General features: G+C 49.0%; 1 protein-coding gene across 3 annotated transcripts in view; it reads right to left on the reverse strand.

The window, feature by feature from the left end:
- Nucleotides 1-1737: 1737 nt before the first annotated feature.
- PITPNM3 (PITPNM family member 3) overlaps nucleotides 1738-25229 on the reverse strand; it is a 55617-nt gene continuing 32125 nt past the window's right edge. For all 3 annotated transcript variants that reach the window (XM_064166556.1, XM_064166555.1, XM_064166554.1), the window contains exons 5-20: nucleotides 22688-22764; nucleotides 21388-21623; nucleotides 18339-18528; nucleotides 16640-16759; nucleotides 15771-15952; nucleotides 11765-11934; nucleotides 11044-11214; nucleotides 10346-10540; nucleotides 9470-9618; nucleotides 9030-9146; nucleotides 6952-7068; nucleotides 6226-6374; nucleotides 5420-5569; nucleotides 3647-3830; nucleotides 2805-2933; nucleotides 1738-2354 (exon numbers count right to left, since the gene is read on the reverse strand). In XM_064166556.1, the coding sequence (XP_064022626.1) occupies nucleotides 2046-2354; nucleotides 2805-2933; nucleotides 3647-3830; nucleotides 5420-5569; nucleotides 6226-6374; nucleotides 6952-7068; nucleotides 9030-9146; nucleotides 9470-9618; nucleotides 10346-10540; nucleotides 11044-11214; nucleotides 11765-11934; nucleotides 15771-15952; nucleotides 16640-16759; nucleotides 18339-18528; nucleotides 21388-21623; nucleotides 22688-22764 (2645 nt within the window). In that variant the 3' untranslated portion in view covers nucleotides 1738-2045. The remainder of the gene's footprint in view (nucleotides 2355-2804; nucleotides 2934-3646; nucleotides 3831-5419; nucleotides 5570-6225; nucleotides 6375-6951; nucleotides 7069-9029; nucleotides 9147-9469; nucleotides 9619-10345; nucleotides 10541-11043; nucleotides 11215-11764; nucleotides 11935-15770; nucleotides 15953-16639; nucleotides 16760-18338; nucleotides 18529-21387; nucleotides 21624-22687; nucleotides 22765-25229) is intronic.

Below are 25229 nucleotides of genomic sequence, written 5' to 3' on the forward strand. Positions count from 1 at the left end.
GCCAGGTTGGATGGGACCTTGAGCAACACAGGCTAGTGGGAGGTGTCCCTGCCTGTGGCAGGGAGTTGTAAGTGGATGATCCTTGAGGTCCCTTCCAACCTAACCCATTCTGTGATGTGATTCTATGTGGGTACCTTTGATTCAGCTTTGGCAACAGGGCATAAAACCCCAGCCCCCTGTAATGCAGGTAGTGTGAGCTATTTCATTCTCCTGAATCCCCAGCAGAGATTCCCATCTCCTTTAAAGGACACATTGTAGAAGACAAGTTACTGCTGTGCCAGAGCTCTTGCCAGGAGTTTGAAACAGGTAACAGATAATCTTACCAAGTAATGTCTAAAAATGTACATCAAAGCTCTCCCTTTATGAGCTGCTTTGCTGCCTTTTAAGGCAAAAGGCATCGTCATGCCCTTCAAAATGCACACTGAAGCTTTTGGGTGAATAAGGGACGTAGATTTAGGTTTACTTCTGCACTGTCTTCATAGTTTTCCACTGCACTTCTTGTTTTCTTTACGTAGCAGCTTTCAAAAATCATTAGTTTTACCTAACAGACTGGTTGAGAGCCTGTTTCTGCTCAAGCTGCAGACTAGGAAAAGCTGAAAGGGGATGTGGGGGCGAAGGAAGGCACAGCCCCAACTCCCTGAAATTAAAACCAAACATAAACCTGGAAAGAAAATTTCCTATTGATCTCAAACCTTCCCAGTGCCAATAGTCTGGTTTCCACTTCACAGGGAAAGAGAAAAAGGGGTTTATGTGCATTTGTAACTTCACTGCAGGTTTAGAAACACTTCAGGTCAAAGTTCCCATGCTGAATGCAGTGCAGGGGAAATACCTGCACGAAGAACCTGCAAGCTGCTACTACGTGAAACTAACCACAACACTTGGAGCAATATTTACCACGTAGGGAGAACTCCACACATTTCACTTCTGATGAAGTTCGTTGAGAGAGATCCAAAGAGAAATTTATATCAGTAGGAAAAATGTCTATTTGGCACCTGGAATTTGGTGTGTCCATTCTCTGGAGCTCAGATGTAGTCGTTCTGGAAATGCTACAGATTGTCTCAACACAGCAGTTGCAATAAAGCAGGAGAAAGTAAACAATTTACTCACAGGCATTCCCTTGCTTTTGTTTTTTAACTCCTCCAGTTTCTAGTTAGAATAATGAAGAAGTGATTGCTCTGAAGGTTGTACAGCCCTTAGTAAAAGGGTTCCCTTCAGCTTACTATCTTAGTACCTGTCTCTTGGACTGAGGTGGTCAGAGCCATCTCCTTGCTGCTAGTCCACACATTTTACAGTCACCAGAGTTCCACAAAACAATGTGAGCTTTGTACACGTGCACATTACTTTGCACACAGCAACACCAACTGCTTCACACTGTGGCAGACACATTTATTCCTAACAGGGATTTGTTGTGGTTCTTAAGTGGAGTTCTCTCCCCTTTCCTTGCCCTCCAGCACCTCACGCAAACGTTGAGTGCCCATGTTGGGGTCTGCTGACTGACACTGCAAGCTGGAAGGAAATCTTGGGCTTAAGGCACCCAAAAAGCATCTTGCTCATTACTGTAGTTCCCACTTCTGCTTGCCCTGCGAGTCTCTCACTTTACCAAGTGAAGTGGAAACAGATACCACCAAGTTCCTATTTAAAGTGCAAACCTCTGTAACCTATGGGACCTACTGTTTGGGTGCAGCTTGTCAGCTGATGAGAGAATCCTCCTTTCGAGGCAGGTCAGCCTGCTGCAGCTTTTTCTCTTATTGCACATTTTATTACATCTGTTGCAAAAAGAAACCAACCAAAGAGATTTCCTGTAGCTCTGACGTGCCAAGCACTTGCCGTAGCTTGAGACGGGTTTAGCGTTTCTCAGTCGACATCTCCAGGGGAACAGGCTGCAAGCTCCTCACTTGGTGTAACAAGGCAGATTCCAGAGCAGGGAAGACTCTGAGGTACAGGTTCCCCTCTAGATCTCTTAGTTTGAAGCTGCCCCAACGTGACCCTTGAGGCAGGCTTAGGAGCTTGATGGGGTGCACCCAAGATCCATCTTCCCAAGCTTCTTAGGGGATAGATTCAAACTTGTGAACTCCACCTCGAACCCAAGCAATGGAAGGCAAATGCCTGTCATGATCTTTGTCTGATTCGGGCTGGCTCTGGGCACGCTCTGGCTTGGGGTTGGAAGAAGGAGGGTCAGGCTGCTGCACAGACATAGTCCTGCGGAGGTGGTTCCTCTTGCGCAGGAACTCGGGCTGGGAGTGGAGGCCAAAGCTGCCCTTCCTCAGGATCATCCGAGAGCTGTTCTTCTTGGGGCGCGAGTGGAGGCTGAACTCCAGCGAGGCCAAGTGGGCTGCGTACCCTTCACTGAGAAACTGGAACAGGAGGGAGAGAAAGGGGGTCACAAATCACTACTGCCTCGGGGGGCAATGAAGTTCCTATCTTCAGCACCCAGTCAGACACCTGCAAGGCACTAAGGCTCCTCTCCGCTTCCCTTCTTCCTTTTGCTGACCTGTTGCATTTTGTCATTCAGCAGCTTGTGCTGCATGCACTTTGGATGCAACCTGTGGCTGCTCCGTGCCCTTTGTGGCCAGTGTGACCTGTTCCGTGCCCTCTGCTACTGAGATGACCTCTTCCACGCCCTTTGCTACTCACCCTGCCAGGAAATGCTTCACCTGAACCCAGAACTGCCCTTCCCTCTCAGCAGCACTGTCTGTGCTCCCGCTGGGTCTGGGAGGTGTGTGTGTTTGCATGTGCTTTCACACGCCTGCATCTCCTTGTTCCCCCCTCTAGGACTTCCTGGCTGAGTAACAGGAGTCACTTACTTGACACTGTGCCTGGTATTTCTTTGTTGATCGTCCAACTATGTAGATCTGGGATGGTGACAGAGCCAAGACGTTGTACACGGAGATGTCCTTCATGGAACCATAGGCAGCACAGATTTTGATGTGGCACTGAAACAGACATCACTTGTGAAGTGAGCTCTGTAGCGAACACCATGCACTGTGCACTGCAATGAAGCAGCAGCTGAGCTGATTGCTAACAGCCTCATTCTGGAAACCACAGGCAGCTCAATCTGCCTGCCTGAACGGCAGCAAGGGCGGCAGCCAGACACAGGAAAGGACAAGCATCTCTTCTAATTGTCTAATGCCAGGAGGGCCCCTTTGGATGTTTGATCAACCTTCCTGGCTCTTTGGAAAGTGAGAAAAGAAAGCAGGAATGGCAAAACGAGTTTGTGATGGTCAGTGGAGTTTACTGTACAAAAGAAAAGGAGATGTTTATAAATACCTGAGGGCTGGAGGTCAGGAGTGGGGGGACAAGTTCTACTCACTTGCTCTCTGGAACAGGACAAGAAGCAATGGATGGAAGCTGCACCACAGGAGGTTCCAGCTCAACACAAGGGGGAACTTCTTTCCTGGAAGCACTGGCACAGGCTGCCCAGAGAGGTTGTGGAGTCTCCTTCTCTGGAGCCTTTCCAGGCCTGTCTGGATGTGTTCCTGTGTGCCCTGAGCTAGACTGTATGGTCCTGCTGTGGCAGGGGGGTTGGACTCAACAATCTCTTTGGATCCCTTCCAATCCCTAACATCCTGTGATCGTTAACCTTGTCACTGCCTGAATGGCATTCTCTGGTGAAAGGTTTCTAAGGCTACAAACAGGTTTGTGGTACCTCTTGCATGAGATTCCGGAGGAAAATGGTCTTTTGCCGCAGCGGATCATGAACGAGCCCGTCTGAGAAGAAGATCATCCCCTGTGGGAAGTTGTGTTGAGACAACCAGGACACCACACGCTGCTTCTGCATATCTGGCCGGCCAGTGATGTAGATAATCAGGTAGCCCAGGTCCTGCCAGTGCCTGTCAGAAACAGCAGGGAAGTGGTGTGGGTGCAGAAAGAGAAACAAGGCTCACAGGTCGGGTCAGCATTTCTTTGCTCAGCACAGATGCAGTTAGAAGTCAGCTGTTACCCTTCAACGAGTGGAAGCACACCTACTCATAGAATCACAGAATGCCAGGGGCTGGAAGAGACCTTGAAAGATGATTATCTGCTGCAGCCCCCCTGCCAAAGCAAGACCAACCAGAGCAGATCACGCTGGAATGCATCCAGGCAGGTCTTGAATATCTGCAGAGAAGGAGACTCCACAACCCCCCTGGGCAGCCTGTTCCAGTGCTCTGTCTCCCTCCCTGGGAAAAAAGTTCTTCCTCAGGTTCACATGGAACCTCCTGTGCCTCGACTTCCACCCAGCCCTTGCTCCTACCAAAGAAAATGAAGCATTGTCTGTATCTTGAAGGAAATAGAGGGAAGCAAGAGAAATACTTATGCAATGCTGTGTTAAACGGGAGAGCTGTTTAAAAATGTTTTTACAACAGACCTTGCTGAGCATCAGGTCCTGGCACCTTTGAAAACTTCAGTGAGATCTGCTGCTCTTTCAGCTGCGAGGAGTGGAAACCCTTGGAAGGGACCTTAAGCCCTATGAGGAGAGGCTGAGGGAGCTGGGATTGGTTAGCCTGGAGAAGAGGAGGCTCAGGGGAGACCTTATTGCTGTCTACAACTACCTGAGGGGTGGTTGTGGCCAGGGGGAGGTTGCTCTCTTCTCTCAGGTGGCCAGCACCAGAACAAGAGGACACAGCCTCAAGCTGCACCAGGGGAGATTTAGGCTGGAGGTGAGGAGAAAGTTCTTCACTGAGAGAGTCATTGGACACTGGAATGGGCTGCCCGGGGAGGTGGTGGAGTCGCCGTCCCTAGAGCTGTTCAAGGCAGGATTGGACATGGCACTTGGTGCCATGGTCTGGCCTTGAGCTCTGTGGTAAAGGGCTGGACTTGATGATCTATGAGGTCTCTTCCAACCTTGGTGATACTGTGATACTGTGATCATCTGCTCCAACCTTCCCACCATGGGCAGGGACAGCTCTGCAGCAGGCTTGGCTGCTCAAGGTCTCATCCCACCTGGTCTTCAACAGTTGACTGAAAAGTGACATCTTTCCATTCCCAAACAAGAGCTCCCCCATCCAGGGGGACATTAACAGACTTGCCAGGGTGGATTGAAACACCTTTTAATTTATCCTCTACAAAATGCTGTTGCATTCATGGCACCTGGTATCTCAGAAGCTGAAGTGCATCCTTATTTGAAGTCAGGGAAACACAAGATACCATCTGCCAGCCACAGCAACACAAGGAACCATCACTAATTTCACTGCACCACACTTTAAGGCCACATTCCCAAGAAGCCAACTTTTCAGCCTGTAGGCAACTAGAAATTCCAGAGGAAGCCTCAGCTTTCAAATGCTCCTCTACAAACCAAATGTAGCCGCAGAGAAGGATCCTGGCTTTTAAAGGTCTGTTGTTTGTTTAGTGAAAAAACAAAGAGGCCACAATAAAACCTGTTTGTTGTGTTCCAACAGGGAAGTCAGATCTTTAAGAAGCAAAGTGTGCCAACCTCACTTACCTGACAACATCAACGGCCCCAGCTCGGACTTTGGGGTCGCTTCCCATAATGGAAACGCTCGCTGCAAAGGAGCCATCGATGCTGAACACCACACACTCCATCCCCCGGGGAAGCACGGTCAGGTAGCTTGCAGCACTGGTCTGGTCCCCTCTGGACAGCCAAAGCAAGAAATCCATTGGAAAAGCAGAAGGTATTCTGAGCATGTTTGGGTTAAGATCTGAGATGAGATCTGTCTGGATCTATAGCTTCGAGAATTAAGGTCAAATGAGGCTTTGGATTTCCAGCTCGTGTTGGGCAATCAAAACTCAAAGCTTTTAAGGAAGAGCTTTCCAAAGAGAAATTTGGAAGCTGATTTCATGAGAAATCAGATGTGTCTAAACTGTAGAATGGCTCAAGTTGGAAGGGACCTCAGAGCTCATCTGCTCCAACCTCCCCACCACGGGCAGGGACACCTCTCAACTAGATTCAGCTGCTTCGTTCAGTCTGGCTGTGAACACCCCCAGGGAGGCTGCAGCCACAACCTCCCAACCTGAAGTAACTAAACTACTACTCAAGTGTGTCATTTAGATGTATGTCTGTACATGCACTGAGCATTTGTGCTGCAGTAGGGATGAACTCCTTGGTCTGAGCACAGCAAGCAGATGATTGCTGCTTCAGGTCTGATCTGACAGCAGGGCGACAAGACCAGGAAAAGGTAACTAAGTGACCCAAATCCCTCCCCACACCCCCTCCAATCTGAACACACCTGGGTGCCTTTCTGATCACAACAAACCATCACAGCTCTGGTTCCAGCTTGGAGCTATTACCTGACCACCATTTTGATGGGATACACACCAACTCTCAGCCTCTTCTCTTTGGGAATGCTGTAGGATATGCGGCCGCTGCTGTTGGATATCTCTGTGTCAAAGTACACCCACCTGCCCGACGAGGGCTCTGGCATTATGAAGATATCAACCTGCAGACACAACAAGGGGACACAGGCTGGTGATGGGACTTGATGGTCTTGAAGAAGGTCTTCTCCAATGTAGACAGCATGGCCACCTTGCAAAGCCTGCTAAGCCCAGATCCCACTGCTAGCTCCAGCTGTGGCTTCTACTAAAGGCTTACAAGGGACATACTTGGCTACTGACATACATCTCCTCCCTGCAGGGCTTTCTTCCCCTGGTACTCTACACTTGTGCTACACCTCACAAGTGTTCCTAGTAAAAGCTGGTGTAGAAAAGTAAGGAATTCCACAGAATAGCTTAGGTTGGAAAGAACCTCAGAAATTGTCTCTTCCAACCTCCCCACCACGGGCAGAGACACCTCTCAACTAGACTCAGCTGCTGAAGGGCTTACCTAACCTGGCCTTGAACACCCCCAGGGAGCAGGCACCCACAGCATCCCTGGGCAGCCTGTTCCAGAGCCTCACCACACTCGTACTGAGGAACTTCTTCCTCAGCTCCAGTCTAATCCTGCTCTGCCTCAGCTTCAAACTATTCCCCCTTGTCCTACTGCTGGCCACCCTTGAGATATGATTACTTAGACTTTACCTTTTCACCTGTTAAAGCCACCATGTCCAGAGGTCCATACATGAAGCGCCCAACGAGTACCTGAGGACCATCCTCTGCTGCAATGACGTCATTAGCTCGGTGATTAGCAGTCACATTCTGAAACAACAGCAGAGAGTAAGAAGGGTGCAACGAGGCTGCTGCCTCTATAATGTTGTTATGAACCACAGAAGCATCCAGGTTGGCAAAGCCCCTCAGGAGCACCAAGTCCAACCTAGAACCCTACTCTACAAGATTCACCTTAGACCACATCCCTAAGCACCACATCCAAACCACTCTAAACACATCCAGGGTGGGTGACTCCACCACCTCCCTGGGCAGCTCACTCCAGTCCCTGACCACTCTCTCCATGAAAAACGTTTTCCTAACATCCAATCTAAACCTCTTCAGCCTCAGCTTGAGGCCATCCTGCTCTGTTCTGTCTCCAATTACCTGTGAGAAGAGCCCAGCAGCAGCCTCTCCACAATGTCCCTTCAGGTAGTTGTAGGCAGCACAGAAACACAGTCCTGGACAGAGCACCCTAAAGCACCTAGCAAAGCTGTTCCCACTTCAGCTTCCACTAATGGTGGGCTCCTGAACAGACTTTCTAGCCAGAGCACTCAGGATGGCCAAGGAAGAGAGAAGATTTAAGGGAATGCCAATTATCTTTCCCTCCAAGTGGTGCCATAGACTACACAGTCACATGCAAGACAGATGCACCTTCACTGGCATTTCTAGCTAAGGTGGCATCTGAAGAATAAAGACAACTTTTTCCCTGGAGCTGTGGATTCATCCAGCATGTCAGAAGATAAAAGAACAACCTCTTTGCTTGCCTTGATTGTAAAGCTTCTCTGTTACTTAAAGCTACTCTCTCCAAGCATGCAGTGATAAACCAAGAACCACAGAATGGCTTCAGCTGGAAGGGATTTTAGAGACCATCTACTCCATCCTCCCCACCACTGTTCCTATTCCCTAACTGCTACTTCGTTTGCCTCTAGATTACATTTTCAGCTCTTTAGTAGTATTTGGTTATGCTTTGGGAGCACCAGAACCAGTTGCCCTTGGCTTGATGCTCAGCAAGGTCTGCTGTAAAAACACTTTTAAACATCTCCCACATTTATAGAATAGAATCATAGAATCAGTCAGGGTTGGAAGGGAGCACAAGGATCATCTAGTTCCAGCCCCCCTGCCATGGCCAGGGACACCCTACCCTACTTGGTGCCATGGTCTAGCCTTGAGCTCTGTGGTAAAGGGTTGGACTTGATGATCTGTGAGGTCTCTTCCAACCCTGATGATACTGTGATACTGTGTGATACCTTCCTAGGCAACCCATTCCAGGCTCTCACCACTCTCATGGTGAAGAACTTCCTTTTCATATCCAGTCTGAATCTCCCCACCTCCAGCTTTGCTCCATTCCCCCTAGTCCTGTCACTACCTGATATCTTAAAAAGTCCTTCCCCAGCTTGTTTGTAGTCCCTCTTCAGATACTGGAAGGCCACAATAAGGTCACCTCAGAGCCTCCTCCAGTCTGAACAGCCCCAACTCTTTCAGTCTGTCCTCATAGGAGAGCTGCTCCAGCCCTCTGATCAACCTTGTGGCCCTTCTCTGGACATGCTCCAGCATCTCCACATCCCTCTTGTAATAGGGGCTCCAGAACTGGATGCAGTACCCCAGTTTAATACAGCATTGCATAAGTATTTCTCTTGCTTCCCTCTATTTCCTTCAAGATACAGACAATGCTTCATTTTCTTTGGTAGGAGCAAGGGCTGGGTGGAAGTTGAGGCACAGGAGGTTCCATGTGAACCTGAGGAAGAACTTTTTTCCCAGGGAGGGAGACAGAGCACTGGAACAGGCTGCCCAGGGGGGTTGTGGAGTCTCCTTCTCTGGAGATATTCAAGACCTGCCTGGATGTGTTCCAGCGTGATCTGCTCTGGTTGGTCCTGCTCTGGCAGGGGGGCTGCAGCAGATGATCTTTTGAAGTCCCTTCCAGCCCCTGACAATCTATGACTCTATGACACCCCATTTAAATTGCTGCCAAACCCCAGTTTCCACTTGCCACATGCATTCAGGTTCCCACTCACTCTCAACTTGACGTGGGTCCTTTTGCGGAGCCACTTCTCTGGTGGGTTGGATGGGTTCAGTGTTGCTGGATCCAGGTTGTCATTTTCCTTGAAATTGACATTTTCATACCTCATCACCTGAAATTACAGGAACACTTTAATGAACTGTGTCCTGGGGAGTCCTGCTAGCTGGCCAAAAAAAAGCCCAAACCCAGGGAGAGTGCACTGCTGCCGCAGCTGAGTGAGACTGCAGAGGCAAAAGCAGAATGAGAGCAGAAGGAGATGAGCCACATGGCCATGTGAATTGTCCAAACTGCTTTCACCCTCCTGGCCAACACTTCAGCTCAAGTACTCCTTGAAAAGCTTTTCCAGACAGCTTGCACATTCTTCCAGAGGAAACAGTGAAAACATAAGGATGGTAGCAAGTGACAGTCGGAGAGGAAAACAGAGAGATCAACGACCTGTCTTAAAATGAAGGCCACAACATCTGTCGATTCCCAGTAGCTGGCATGGAAGAGGTGAGGCAGGGCCACAGTTGGGAAGGCTGTCAGCACATCTGGACAATACAAGGCATAGTCTATTCGTTTTGTCCCCCACCACTTTGCAGTAACTACAAAAGAAAAGGTGGAATCAACCAGCAGCAGCAGCACTGTGTTTCTGTAAGGTGTCCTCCTGACAAACCCCTTTCTGGCCTGAGGTTTAAGCCACATAGCTGAACAAAGTCTTGACATTTGAGTCTGTTACAAGGTATTTACCAAACACAAGAGCCCTGTTTTCTGCTGGCACTTAAATGCCTGCAGCCTTACAAAGTTCTACTGGGTCCGAGTTTAGGGAATAAATCACCTGGGGCTGATTTTCATTGGGTTTTGGTCCATGCACAGAAAATGTAAAGTGGAAGAGCAGGAGCTGTATGGTTAAGTTATAGAGGAAGAACTGCAAACCCTTCCCAAAGAGTGGATGGAGAGCACTGACCCATGACTGCAGCCCACTAACAAGGCAACATAATGATTTCTAGCACTGCTAATCGTGGCTAATAAACCTTACCTATCTCTACCCCTTTGTGACTGCAATATGCTCCTAAACCCCATCAGTATGAAACCCTTAAGGGCTCTTTATGAACAGCACCTCGATACAACCCCCTGGCTTCACTTGTATTGCTTCTATTTACTTAGCTACCAACAGAAGAGGGAGACAAATTGTAGTATTTAAAACTCTGGCAACTGAAGATGTTCTCTTTCTCCCCAGATTTCCAAGCCAGTTTCCCTTCTCCACAGAAAAGACAGGGAAGGAAGGGTTGGTGCCAGAGCAGGCAGCGCACGGCCCCAGGCTGCACTCACTGTTGGTGAGGGATGCTGATGGCAAACTTTCTGTGGACCCTGAGTTTTCACTGTTTGTGCTGGCCAAACTCAACTTCCTTGTTTTCCCTTGTGGTTGCTCAGATGTATTTGGAGATCCAGGAGTCTCCTGAGAGAAAGGGATGTTCAGGGAGCTGTTCTCAAGGAACAGAGCACTGTGGTTTTGGATGGCATCACCTGCAGGTGACAGAAATGCAAACAAGAGAAGACAATGAGGTGAACAGCGTGGCTCTGAGGCTAGTGTGTGTGTCTGTCTGTCTTTTTATGGCACAGAGCTAGTGGGCATTGTCCTGAACGGCATCAGATTTAAGAACCACGGATGAAACTACTTCAGAGTGAGGAGGACAGCAAGACCTGTGAGCTGTGAGAGGAGGAGGGACAGTGGGTGGAAGCTGAGGCAGAGGAAGTTTCCTTTAAACACGAGGAGGGATTTTTTCATTGTGAGGGTGACAGAAGCCTGGAACAGGCTGCCCAGGTGGGGGCTGTGGAGTCTCCTTCTCTGGAGATGCAAAACCTGTCTGGATGTGTTCCTGGCTGATCTGGCATAGGAGACCCTGCTCTGGCAGGGCGGTTGGACTGGATGAGCTTTGGAGGTCCCTTCCAGCCCCTGACATTCTGTGACTCTGTGAACGAATGCTTATGGGAGCAGGCAAGGAGAGCTATGAGAGCAGGCACTGTACCTAACTGGTGAGACCTTCCATCCCCCAGGGGGTATCTCTGGTACCGTGGGACACTGAATGGAGGCAGGAGATGGAATCTTTTCTCCAGCAGTGGTTCAAGCCTGCAGGCAGAGGGGTCAGCAGAGTGGAAGAAGCTGTACACTTGGCTGCAGGCTGGGCGGACCTGGCATACTGGAGTGAGAATGAGACAGGGAAAGAGCTCAGTGTTGTCCTTTCAGAGTTTTCAAGAAGCCTATAGAGAAACATGGTTAATTCAGACTCCTGCAAACTCCAGACTAGCAGACTGAAATTTAACTACATTGTTTGCTATTTGATAGGTAAAAAACCACCTCACTGCAACAGAGACTGCAGAGACATCACAATCCGAGTTGCACAGGTGAGGCAGACTCGAAGACCAGACAGACAAATGGACAGAGGGAAGGAAGAAATTTGCAGATATGTTATTGAATGTTAGCACAGACATTACTTTTGGTTTCCTTCTCAAGGACAGATCCTTGGTGAGGTGTAACCATTGTGTTGTAGGATGATGATTAACAGCAGAGCAAGAGACACACTGCTAGGTGAGTGGGGACCCCCTCAGAGCAGCCTTCAGCACCTATCCACACATCTCTTGGAGGACAAAACTTACCTCCCTGCCCAGTCTAATTAGGCTCCTTTATTTACCCCCTTTGCTCTGATTCTCTTTGTTCACATGGGTCAGCAAGCCCCAGGGAGATCTTACCATCCAGGCCAGGCAGAACAGTACTCCTCATGGCCAGCACCAAGCCAAGCGGCGATCCGAAGAGGAAGAAATCAGACACCTCGAATTCAAACCGGCCCAGGTTTACTTCTGAGAGACTGGGAGTCACAGGAGGAAAGTCTGCACCATCTTTCAGCACACTTGAGTGGATGCTGAGCAAAGAAAATGCACTGACTCAACGACGACGAAGGTGGCAACCAGAGGAGAAAAGTCCATTCCTGAAACAGAGCTCAGGGAGCTCCGGATGTCAGCAGCATACCTTGAACTGCAGGTAGCTATCACAGCATAGCAGCCACTCATGCCACTTACCTTGACTTCCAGTGCAGCCATGCAGCAAATTTACCACCTTCAACAAGCAAGAGTTTTCCACAGTTACTCTACAGAACACTCACTGGTAAGCTACACAAGGACTGTGAAGACTGAAGCTTACCTCCCACCTGTTTTTAGCAGTACAGGTGTATGGAACCTTACTCTGAAACTGCTGCTACCAATTCTAACCTCCTCAAGTTTTCCAACTGCTGCTATGAATTCTAACCTCCTCAAGTTGCCCAAGGACAATGATATTAAAAGTTTGCAATGTATGGTACCTGGCTACACAAAACCCATTGTTGTAACCTATTCTTTCAGCCGCACATCAGAACTTCATTATTTCTCAGCTATTTAGTCCAGCTTTAAATCAGTGATGCTTACAGATAGCCTTTGTAAGCAATGCTAAGGCAAATTATCTGTCCCTCACTCACTGACACTCACTTCTCATTTAGCCCTGCTGGGAATGAAATAACATTCAGAAGCAAAAAATACAGCATATACACCTGCTGTCCAGTGATGGCAAAAAGCAGAGCATACAGAGCCTGACTGGGACATGCTGGCCTCAATCAGAGCTGCAACTGAAGCCCTCTGGAGTTCTGCACACTAAGCTCTGCAGAAGTGGCCAAGCATGGATCAGAACCCAAGCATCCTGAAGACTGGTCCCAAATCAGGGCTCTGTATCTGTGAACCTAGTGACATTCTTAATTTGTAAGCTGATGCTGTTTACTGAAGCTCCAGGGACCAAACTCAGGGCCCCTCTAGAGAAGAAATGAAGAGTGTCAAGAATTAAATCCATAAACAAAGAAAACACTTGAGGGTTTTTTCTAAATAAAGGAAATGTACCTTATCTTCTATGACACCAAGCTAGGAGCAGGAGTTGATCTGTTGGAGAGTAGGAGAGCCCTGCAGAGGGACCTGGACAGGCTGGATGGGTGGGCAGAGGCCAATGGGATGAGATGGAACAAGGCCAAGTGCAGAGTTCTGCACTTTGGGCACAACAACCCCAAGCAGCACTACAGGCTGGGGACAGAGTGGCTGAGAGCAGCCAGGCAGAGAGGGACATGAGGGTGCTGGTAAAGTGTAGCTGAACATGAGGCAGCAGTGTGCCCAGGTGGGCAGCAGAGCCAATGGCATCCTGGCCTGCATCAGGAACAGTGTGGCCAGCAGGACAAGGGAGGTCATTCTGCCCCTGTGCTCAGCACTGATCAGGCCACACCTTGAGTGCTGTGTCCAGTTCTGGGCTCCTCAATTCAAGAGAGATGTTGCGGTACTGAAGGTGTCCACAGGAGGGCGACAAAGCTGGTGAGGAGCCTGGAACACAAACCCTGTGAGGAGAGGCTGAGGGAGCTGGGGGTGTGCAGCCTGCAGAAGAGGAGGCTCAGGGCAGAGCTCATTGCTGTCTACAACTACCTGAAGGGAGGCTGTAGCCAGGTGGAGTTGGTCTCTTTTGCCAGGCAAGCAGCAACAGAAGGAGGGGACACAGTCTCCAATTGTGCCAGGGCAGGTCTAGGCTGGATGTTGTTAGGAGGTTGTTGGCAGAGAGAGTGATTGGCATTGGAATGGGCTGCCCAGGGAGGTGGTGGAGTCACTGTCTCTGGAAGTGTTCAAGAAAAGCCTGAATGAGGCACTTAGTGCCATGGTCTGGTTGATTGGCTAGGGCTGGGTGCTAGGTTGGACTGGATGAGCTTGGAGGTCTCTTCCAATCTATGATTCTATGAGTTGAGGCTTCAGTTCAGCCTCTCCTCCACACCACAGTGCTCCTGCTGTACAAGAACCTAAAAGTGACTGGGAACAAAGCCAGTACTCCTTCACGTTTTCGGCCATGGACAGGTGAAAACCAACCATTCTTCCTCAGAGGGAAAACACTTTGCAACGTAGGAATACCCAGGAAAGCCAATGGCTGGAAAACAAAAGCAGAGAACATCCAAAGGAAGGAAATAAAATGACCTTAAACTGGTACTAACAGAACTGTTAGACCTGAAGTAAAGCACAGCATTGAGTCTGCTCTGCACTCAGCTGGAGCAGAACTGAAACTTCAACACACTTTAAGACCCTGCCCTCTGCATCACTTCCAATGAAATAAAGGAAATGAGATGATGCATGGAAGCCAAAAAGTGCAAAGAACAGAGAGAAGTGAAAAATAAAATAAAATCCAAGTCCTTAGAGCAGACAGAAATAAGACAAATGGAATGCTCAATGTTCTCATCAGATCTGTGCTTTAAAGGCTTCTTAGGATGCAGGAGAGCTAATTAAGTTACCTCTCCTCCCACGCCCTCCTCCTCATTTAAACCAAATGTTTATGCAGACAGAGTTGTTTTGTTTTGTTTTAAAGCTGATCTGAATAGCTCATAACCCAGAGCTCCCAAAACGGGAGCACCCAAAGCAATTATCTCCCTCTTTACAGGATAATAGAAAGCCTGTAAGTGAAGCCAGAGAGGTCTTTAGAAAGCAAAACATAAGAGCAATTTGGAATTATAAGGCATTCATCCACCCTCATTGGTGTGGGCTGCACTGAAGCAGCAGAACTGCTCGCAGGCAGTTTTGCATATTCAGAACTGTCATCATAGAATCAAGACTGAATAGAACAAAAACTCTCCACGTGTGAGTAAGCTCATACTTGACCCACTCTGTCCATGGTTTCTCTGAGGTCAGAGAGCTCTTCATGTGTGAGTAAGCTCATACTTGACCCACTCTGTCCATGGTTTCTCTGAGGTCAGAGAGCTCTCCATGTGTGAGTAAGCTCATATTTGACCCACTCTGTCCATGGTTTCTCTGAGGTCAGAGAGCTCTCCATGTGTCAGTAAGCTCATATTTGACCCACTCTGTCCATGGTTTCTCTGAGGTCAGAGAGCTCTCCATGTGTGAGTAAGCTCATACTTGACCCACTCTGTCCATGGTTTCTCTGAGGTCAGAGAGCTCTCCACGTGTGAGTAAGTTCATGTGAACTGGTTCCACGTGAAGCTGAGGAAGAATTTTTTTCCCTGTGAGGCTGAACCAGATGATCTTTTGAGGTCCTTGGGACAGGTTGCCCAGGGAGGTGGTGGAGTCTCCCCCTCTGGAGATATTCACAAACCATCTGGCTGCATTCCAGTGTGACCTGCTCTGGGTGATCCTGCTCTAGTAGAGGGGCTGAACCAGATGATCTTTTGAGGTCCCTTCCAGTCCCTGATGTCCTGTGATTTGTACTTGACCCACTTGGTCTATGGTTCTCTGAGGTTAAGGAGCTCTTCATATGTAAGTAAGTTCATACTTGACTCATTCTATCCATGGTTTCTCTGAGGTCAAGGAGCTCTCCATATATGAGTAAGTTCATACTTGGCCCACTCTATTTGTTCTTCACCACGAGGGTGGTGAGAGCCTGGCATGTGTTGCCCAGGGAGATGGTCAAAGCCCCATTTCTGGAGGTGTTTAAGGCCAGGCTGGATGAGGCTCTGGACAGGCTGATCTAGTGTGAGGTGTCCCTGCCCATGGCAGGAGGGGGTTGGAACTGGCTGATCCTTGTGGTCCCTTCCAACCCTGGCTGATTTCTATGATTCTATCTGTGGTTTCCCTGAGGGGTATAGAAGGACTTTAAGCAAAGCTCCAGAAACACACCATAAACAACAAAAATCCTCCTGTTACTGCAGTGCAGACAGGCTCCATTCACAGGCAAAGCTCCTCAGCATCCAAGAGCAGTTACCTGGACAGGAAAGCATGGTGCTGGGTTATGGCATCGCAGTCACAGGTGGAGGAGTCACTCTGTTTCCTAGGCAACGCCTGCCTTGCCTTCTCATCCTCCACGCCGTCCAAGATGTCAATATTGCTTTTGCTCAGGGCTTTGCTGCCACCCAGACTGGAGTCCTCTGCCAACAGGGGATTATCCTTCAGAGAATGAACAGAGAAAAAAGGGAGATTTAGCTAGTGACCAAAACAGAACAGAGCATCTGTGAAATGGCTCCATTTATCTATCTGACCTCTCCTTGCCAGTAACAAAAAAGAAAGGGCAGAAGGGGTTAGACTTTTTGCAGCAGCAGAGGAGGAAAGAGATGAAGACTTAAGTTTTCCTGTGCAATGCATAGGCTACAAGCTGCAGGGGATTAGAGGCAGGGAGGAGGAACTTTAGCCCTTATGATTATCATCCATTGCTCTATGATAACTCTAATCAGAAGAGGTCTTACCTGTGCCCATTACAGTATTAATGGTCTTGCTCATCATGCTCCATGGATGCAGGACCTGAGTTCTAAAGAATGTGTACTTCTGTGGGATGCAAGAGGAGCCTACCAGAGACTACTGATAAAGAAAATGTTTGCCTCTACAGTTAGAGATACAGTAAAGGGCACCTGGTAGCCTACTTTAAAGATCTGCAGGTAAAGCCTTTGGTACCAACTTCTGTGGATCACAGAGGTGCAGCTGCAGTCCTCGTTTTCAGACAGCAAAGACCTCTAGATCAAAGATTGCTATAGTACCAATTTACCAAATCCTTCAGCTTTTCTCTGGTTTATAGCAGCTGCTTTCCTCCAGGGAATGAATCTACAGAGTTTCAGCTGTGTGGATTGTTTTTCTCTTCACCTGAATGCTGCTGATGCTTCCTCTCCTGCTACTGCTCCGACTCTCATCAGCTGGATTAGAATTATAGCAGATGGCATCAAAGCCCAAAATTCCTCCAATGCAGTCACCAATGAGACACACCTGAGGAAACAAAAAGTTGTTTTGTGTTTTGGAAGATGGAAGAAATGTGCTAAAAGAAAGAAACAAAAAGCATCACATCACTGCAGAGGAGTTGCTGCCTTCCTTTGCACCTTTGGTTTTTCACACCTTGGTTCCTACTGCAGCTGAACAGGTAAAGCCATCTCCTCCCACTTCCTTTTAACTACAGACATCCTCTGCCAAGAATATCTGTCCCAGGTTCTATTTTGACTAGCTGGGAGTTCTGCCCAGCAGGCAACAATCCTTACAGGTGCTTGCAGCCAGATTCCAGCTCACTGGAAAAAATCACTCACAATGATTTTAAACGTGTTTAGTATTTCCTACTGGGAAGAGGACCTCAACAGATTAAAACTGGACTGGCAATTCCCTGCCAGGACAAGGGAACAGAACTTTGAAGTGAGGTATTAAGCAGAGAGATTCACTCCTACTTCACATTTTCATCAGCACACAAGTTTATAGGTTGGACTTGGTGATCCTGAGGGTCTTTTCTGTGTTACCCTCAAAGCAGTTATAAGTGTGGGGCAGAACTGCAGATATGCTGAATGAATGTGAGCCTGGGGCTGCCTCTGCAAAATGCCTTCTCAGTGCCCAGCAGGAGACAGACTTCTGGGATCCTGTGCTAGCCCAGGCTTAATCCTAGAATCAACCAGGTTGGAAGAGCCCTCCAAGCTCATCCAGTCCAACCTAGCACCCAGCCCTATCACTTACCCAGTCAACTAGACCATGGCACTAAGTGCCCCATCCAGTCTGTTTTTGAACACTTCCAGGGACAGCAACTCCACCACCTCCCTGGGCAGCCCGTTCCAATGCCAATCACTCTCTCAAATCAGCTGGCAGAAGATGCTACACCTTCTCCAACAAGCATTTTGACACCTAAGCTTTCAGTAAATATTGCTTCAAACCTTGGTAATGTATGAGAGCCTCCATTGTGTGCTAGGTGAAGTGTGCTAAGCAGTGAGTCAAATGATAATCCATGCTACTGAGCTCCTCACATGCTTGATAGAAAAGCTGGGATGCCTCTGACTAAGAGCAGAAGGAATCCAACTTTTAACTATTGCTATTTCTTTCTTGTCTCCAGCACAGTAGTAAGAAAACAACTGGCAGCCACCAAGTTTAGAGTAGTGCAGTGGTGCAGATTTCCTGTGTGACTTTGGGAATGCCAGGTCATTTTCCTGCTGTGACCCACTGCCCAGTGAAGTCACTTGCAGACTTCTTCCAGCTCACCTGGCACAATCACAGTTCTTGCACTCCATCTTTAGACTACGAAGCCAGCACTTAGCACACAGCTAAGGCTCTCATACATTACCAGGGCTCAGGGGTCAAAATGCTTGTTGCAGAAGGTACAACATCTTCTACCAACTGATTAAGTCCAGGTTAGCACAGGAATCCAGAAGTGTTTCTCTCCTGTTGGGCACTATGAAAGCATTTTGCAGAGGTAATCCCAGGCTCACATTCATTTGTCATGTTTGCAGCATTGCCCCACGCTCATAACTCAACCTTCTCAATGCAACAGCTTAAAAATGGCTTTGTTCTAGAGGAATGGAAGAGAAGAGACTCATACCTGTCCATTAAAACCAGCCCCATCGGTGGATTTGAGAAATTCATTGTAAACCTGATTGGCTTTACTGATCACCATGGCAACTGCATCCTGATACTGAGGGGATGAAACAGCCAGCAAGGGCAAGGCAGCCAGGGGGATGTGGTCTTCGCTGCTGCTGAGACAGCTCTCGTCGTAGCTGTAGGGATTTAAGCTAGAGAAGGACATGAGAGCATCAGGAAGAATGCAAGGAGGAGCAGACAGCAATAGAGGGTGAGGAGCTGCTAACAGCAATGGGTTGGGCTGCTGCGCAGTGGCAGAGCACAGAAGGCGTTTCTGTACTTACACATACTCGGTGCAGCTTCTCCACATACAGGCAGACATCACTTAAACAGCAGTTCCAAACAGACTGTTTGGGGTTTTTGTCCATATAACAACTCACTCCACCAAAGAACAGGATCCAACCGTCACAATGCAGTGTTGTTTCCTAATGTGACCCTTCAGCTATTGGAAGGCAGCTCTAAGGTCCCCCCCCAAGCCTTCTCTAGGCTGAACACCCCCAGCTCCCTCAGCCTGTCCTCACAGCAGAGATGCTCCAGACCTTGGACCATCTTTGTGGCCTCCTCTGGACTCACTGCAGCAGCTCTGTGTTCTCCTTACTCTGCAGACACCAGAACTGGAGGCAGGATTGGAGGTGAGGTCTCAGCAGAGCAGAGTGAAGGGGCAGAATGCCCTCTCTTGCCCTGCTGCCCACACTCCTCTTGCTGCAGCCCAGCACACAGCTGTCTCCTGGGCTGCATGAGGGCACTGCTGGCTCATGGGGAGCTCCTCACCAATCAATACACACAGGTCTCTTTCTTCAGAGTTCCTATCAACCCACTCTGCACACAGCCTGCCGATGCTGGGACAAATGGGTAAGACACCAGTGCTGGAGCTGAGAAAAGCATAGGTCTGGTTATCTTAATGCATGGGCAGAACTCTGCAGGAGGTCTTCCCAAATCACCAGCCTGGAGGTGGATAGGGAAAATCACAAGGAAGAAGCTGAAACCTCCAAATGTAGAAGCCCATCAGACAAACTCACCAGGGTCAGAAACTAAAACCTCAGTTCAGCAAGGCAGAACTGGTCTTACGTAGTGGGTAAGAGCCGCCCTGGCTCCCAGGGGAGAGGCAATTGATAGCCCAGCCACAGCTGCCAGCAGGGGTAACCACAACTGCACCACAGGGGAGGAGAGGGAGAGCTTATTCAACACTTCCTCATGCAATAAATAAAGTATTTAATGAAACTGGGCAGGAAAATGCAACACCAAAAGCTTGACTTGCAGGAGCCACCACCGTGTGAGGAGCGTGCAAGGCTCAGAGAGCTCCAAAACTCATCCAACAAAACACTTTGGCATTTAATTTGACTGTTCAGATGCTTGCATTTTCCTACTGAAGGATTTGCTTCCTAAATGTAACTTTTTGGTTTGGCCTTGCTTTTGCTCCCCTTCCCCCCACCTCAATTTGCAATTACTATTCACCAGTTTGCCTAATACTGTAATTCAGGAGCTCTCATCTGAGGTGTGACTCAATGTGTGCTCATCAAATCATATGCTATAAAAAGCTTAACAGTTGATCCACTCTGGGGTATTTTTCTCCCTGTAAAGACACAAGATGGCTCTCAAAGTCATCTAGCTGGAACAAGAATGTGCCTTGGCTTTTAACCCTTGTTTGTCCATGGCAACAGAAACAGAGCGAGCAGTCATGCACTGGAAATGCACACAGGTTGCATAAACAGAGTCCTTCTGCTTTACAGGAGGGGTACAGGAAACTGAAAGTGCTAGGAGTAGGTAGGTCAAGGCCAGATGAAGCAATCTGAGGCTGGATAGAGTGATTTCCCCCTGAAGGGTCCCTTTCCTCATGCCCCACTGTTAGCAATGCAGGGGAGAGCTGCACAGGTGCATCTCTGCACACAGACCCAGCTGCATAGGTGCATCTCTGCACACAGACCCAGCTGCATAGGTGCATCTCTGCACACAGACCCAGCACAATTCCAGACCTCTGCCAAGGTAATCAGAGGCTTCTACCACCTTGCCATGCACTATGCCTGCACATCCAGAAAAGGGAGAATATATTCAAATTAAAAGGAAAAAAAAAAAGAGAATTCCTGTGCTGCTGCTTACTCAGTCATCTGGCTCACCCTTGATGAAACATTACAGTAATTAGAGGCACATTTCCTCCCCCACAGTTTGCTAAATGGAGTGTTTACCACAAGTGTGTGCTCCACAACTGCACCCTGGACTTCTGTCTGTGAAAGCTGCTGGCAGCAAGCTGCAGACACTCGAGAGCAGGCAATCAGCTCTCCTTTTGCCAGCCCCAAACAGGTACATCACAAGCAGCTCCACGCAAGAACATACCAAGGCAATGCCAACCTGAACCCCGTGCTGGGAATGGTTAGAATCATAGAATCAGTCAGGGTTGGAAGGGAGCACAAGGATCATCCAGTCCCAACCCCCCCTGCCATGGGCAGGGACACCCTACCCTAGATCAGGCTGTCCAGAGCCTCATCCAGCCTGGCCTTAAACACCTCCCGGGATGAGGCTTCCACCACCTCCCTGTTCCAGGGTCTCACCACCTCATGCTGAAGAACTTCTTCCTAACATCCAGTCTGAATCTACCCATTTCTGGCTTTGTTCCATTCCCCCCAGTCCTATCATTACCTGACAGCCTAAAAAGTCCCTCCCTGGCTTACTTGTAGGGCCCTTAAGATACTGAAAGGCCACAATAAGGTCACCTGGGAGCCTTCTCCTCTCCAGACTGAACAGCCCCAAGTCCCTCAGTCTCTCCTCACAGCAGAGCAGCTCCAACCCCCTATCCTTGTGGCCCTTCTCTGGACACCTTCCAGCACATCCACAGCCCTCTTGTAACAGGGGCTCTAGCACTGGATGCAGGACTGGCTCTACGAGATAGTCAACCACCCAGCTTGGCTATTTTCAGTCATACAAGAAGGAATCAAACAGCAGGGAAAGAAGTCTGGGAGCTCTGTTCGTTTGGGCTGCCAGCGAAGCCACAGGTTACAAAATGCAAATCGACTTACTTGGACACCAGAGAGAATGCTGCAGAGCAGATCGCAGGGCAGGGGACAAGTCTAATTAAGATGTGGCCCAAAGCAGCAGGGAAATGGTCTTGGGTCACCTTCTCAAACACAGAGCTGAAGGTGTTGATGTCTGCCAGCTTGCTGCTCTGGTCCCCCCCTCCTGGGTCTAAGATGTTTCCCCCGTGTAGGATGAGAATTAGCACATGAGTTTTGCAGTTCTGGTGCTGAACTCCTTCCTGTGGAGCAAAAGGAGCAGTAAGCAGCAGGAAGCCTTTCTGTGGACAGTGCTGGTACCTTTGGTGTCAGCACTCACAAGCAGCTAGCAGGCAGCTTCTATTCCCAGCTCTACTGTGATCTACTTGTGATATTTGCCTTCACCAGGGTGCATGACTGTGTGTGTGTGTGCAAGTCTGCAGTGCTCCCCTCCGCTCCACCCAGGCATGTCTGGAGCTGGAAGCGCAGCCTGTGCTTTGCCAGAACCCCCTGCAGCACACACCACACAGCCACGGAGCCTCAGGGCTTGGATGGGACCTTGAAAGGTCAAGTCCAAGTCCCCTGCCAGAGCAGGAACACACCCAGGTAGGTTTTGAATGCCTCCAGGGAAGGAGCCTCCACAACCTTTCTGGGCAGCCTGCTGCAGGGCTCTGGCATCCTCACTGTGACAAAGTTTTGCCTTCTGTTTCCAGCTTGCAGGTGTCAGTGCTGACAGGGTGGTGGAACCAACAGCTTCCCAACAGGAAGGTAAAATTCGAGTGGGTCAACATTGCCACAAAAAGGCTCCCAGCTGGATTTTAACTGGCATCCTTCACAGCAGGAGTCAAAGGGAATGAGATTAATTTGGCTCCCAGCAGTGGTTAAGCCATGACTGAGAGCAGAGGCTAATGAGAAGGACATCTGGAGTCAGTCAAAGACTGTCATAATTTTCACAGGGCTGGAGGATTGGAATTCTTCAACAGTGGAAAAGCAGTAATCTCCATGGCCTGGCCTGTGTGAGGTCCTTAATCACTTCAGGGGAAGGCACACAACCCTCTGAGATTCTTTGCTGCCCTCTAAAAGAAGCAAATCTGTCACCACCGATGCTGCTGGATCTGCTTCACAGAACCTGCACCTGATGTTCCAGGCAGACTGAAGAACTCCTCTTCAGAGGACTGCCTCATATTTCCACCTAAGTTACTTGAGCAACGTCTAAAAAGCTCCTGATGCTTTTCAGTGATTGCTCCTGCAGCTGCTGGGATTATAATTCCTGCAAGAAATACAAGAGGCTGCTGCACAGACCTGCTCTCCGGGGAGTCAGCCTCACCTCGTTGTCCTCGTTTATTTCAACACTGCCTTGTGCCGGGAACCTCTGTTTCCTTAAAGAGCCTCTATACAATTCACCTGGAAGGCAAAGAGACAGAGCTGAACACAGAAACGTTTAACTGCCTCTTCTTTTGAAGAGTTAAGACAGGTTTCTAGTTTCCAGACGCGACAATCTGGTCACAGGAGATGTTTTATCCCCTCCCTCCCCACTCTGCTTCCCCAGTCACTAAGGAGAGATGCTACAGGATCCTTCTGGTCTCTTCATGATGCAGTCTCTTCTCTGCAGCTGCATGTGTTAGTTACCTAGGAAACAGCTGCCGGATGAAATTTGATTAGCACTGTTGTCAGCTGCATTGTTACATCTGTACACGAGGACCGAGCTCGTCCTTAGGAATTAAAGGAATGTTCCACGTTCCTGCCTCTTACAGCACTTGGGAAGTGCCTGCGTCACGGGAGATGAATGAAGCTCTGCAAAGAGCCAACTGAAGCCCACTTACACTTCAGCTGACAGAGCTCACAGGATGTCAGGGGTTGGGAGGGACCCAAAGAGATCATCGAGTCCAACCCCCTGCCAGAGCAGGGCCATACAATCTAGCTGAGGTCACACAGGAACACATCCAGGTGGGATGCTCTCAAATCGGTTCCTGGAACAATGATTTCTCAGGTAGAGAAGGAAGAGGCAAGAAGGAAGAAAACATCAAACTTTTGCTTTGCTGCTGTCTCCAAGAGGTGTTCTGCTCGTTGTGTTTTGTTTCCAAGCACAAGGGCAGGGAAGTGACTGCTGGTCAGAGGGCACTGAAGCAGTTGTGATGGTTTGGGTGTTCCACACTTTGGAAATCACCCAGACTAGACTCAGCCAGCTCTGGAAATATGAATGAAGCTTATATTTACAGCTGGCACAAGATACAGGCAGATATTTACAGTATATACAGTTATAGACAGAAACATACAAGGTAAAATGTTAAACAGAAACACAACAGCCCTCCCAGAAACCTGAGTCCCCAGGAGGGGCTCTCAGCCACCCCTTCACCTGTTCCCTACCCCTCTCAACCTTACCCCAGTCCCAAGGAAGAACAGAGGTTCGGCCAGGGGGTTAGGAAGCAAAGTGGCTTAGTCCAAAATGGAGTGTGAGGTTAGGGAGTAAGATGCATCTCAGCCAGCAGCCCCAGTGAGAGTGGTTACCTATGTTTTTATTTCTTGTTCCTATACCTCTCAGCAAGCCTATGAGGGAAGCAGACATCACCACTGTTTTCCTTTCACAGCCTGTAATCTAGTTCTTCTCACCAAAACATTCTAGCCTGCTTCAAACTAGCACAACAGTAAACTCCACATTCCATGCTCACAAATCTCTTCAGCTACCTGTACAGTGCAATGCTCAAGCCAAAATGCTTCCTAGGATGTGCTGTTCCTAGGAATGCTTCCTAGGTGTGCTGTTCCTTGGAAAAGCTTCTTCCAAAGATCAGCTTTGGTTTGCCTTTCCCCTAAGGCATCCAATGCCAGGCAGCAGGACTGTTCCTCGCTTCACACACACACACAAGTGCCAGAGGCATTAAGATTCTAGGCACTGTTTTAGTTGCTGCTCCTATTTCGTGGCTGAAGTAGTCCTCTGCCACAAAATTGGGCCTCTCTCTCAAAGCCATTTTCTCACTTTGGCTGAGAAGAAAAGAGTTGATGGCAACTTGTAGTGTTAAAGGATAGGGAAACACTGAGGCACAGACCAGGCTGGGGAAGTCGTTTTCCTTCAGACACAGCAACGTGCACCACCCAGCTGCCTTCAGAGCACTGCTAAGAGATCAGCCTGCAGGCAAAGAACCCTAGAGTGGCTTGGGTTGGAAGGGATCTCAGAGATCATCTACTCCAATCTGCCTGCCATGGGCAGAGACACCTCTCAACGAGACTCAGCTGCTCAAGTCCTCATTCAGCCCAGCCTGGCCTTGAACACCCCCAGGGAGGAGGCAGCCACAGCCTCCCTGAGCAGCCTGTTCCAGAGTCTCACCACCCTCACACTGAAGAACTTCTCCCTCAGCTCCAGTCTAACCCTGCTCTGCCTCAGCTTCGAACCATTTCCCTTTGTCCTCTCTCTAGTCAGCCTCACACAACATCCCTCTGCAGCCTTCCTGTAGGATGCCTTCAGGTACCAGCAGGCAGTGCACACTGTCCTGTTTGGAACACCTGCGCCCAGGAGTACAGTTTGGACATGCAAAGAATCAGATCTAAAAAAACAAGAGAGGAGCCAACTGCTTTTTTGCTGATTTGCAGCACCCTCAGCCAGGAATTTCAGTGGCTGGACCTCCAGCACTGCACTGCCCAAAGCAGCAGACTTGCCTGCATTCAAGGCAGTCCCACTGCAAGAGAGGCAGTGGGGCCCATGGCATTGCAAGGGATTTGCTGATCAGATATTTGCTGATCAGACTTGGGGTCTGCATAGGTTCAGCTTCATTGTTTAAATACCAAAGACTCAAATAAACTGGGAGACCTCCTCTGCCCTGATGGCAATACAAAAGGGTAAGGCTATTCAGCAGCTAAAGCTCTGTAGGAGACCA

Source organism: Pogoniulus pusillus, chromosome 27, assembly GCF_015220805.1.
Source record: "Pogoniulus pusillus isolate bPogPus1 chromosome 27, bPogPus1.pri, whole genome shotgun sequence".
NCBI classification, from domain to species: Eukaryota; Metazoa; Chordata; class Aves; order Piciformes; family Lybiidae; genus Pogoniulus; species Pogoniulus pusillus.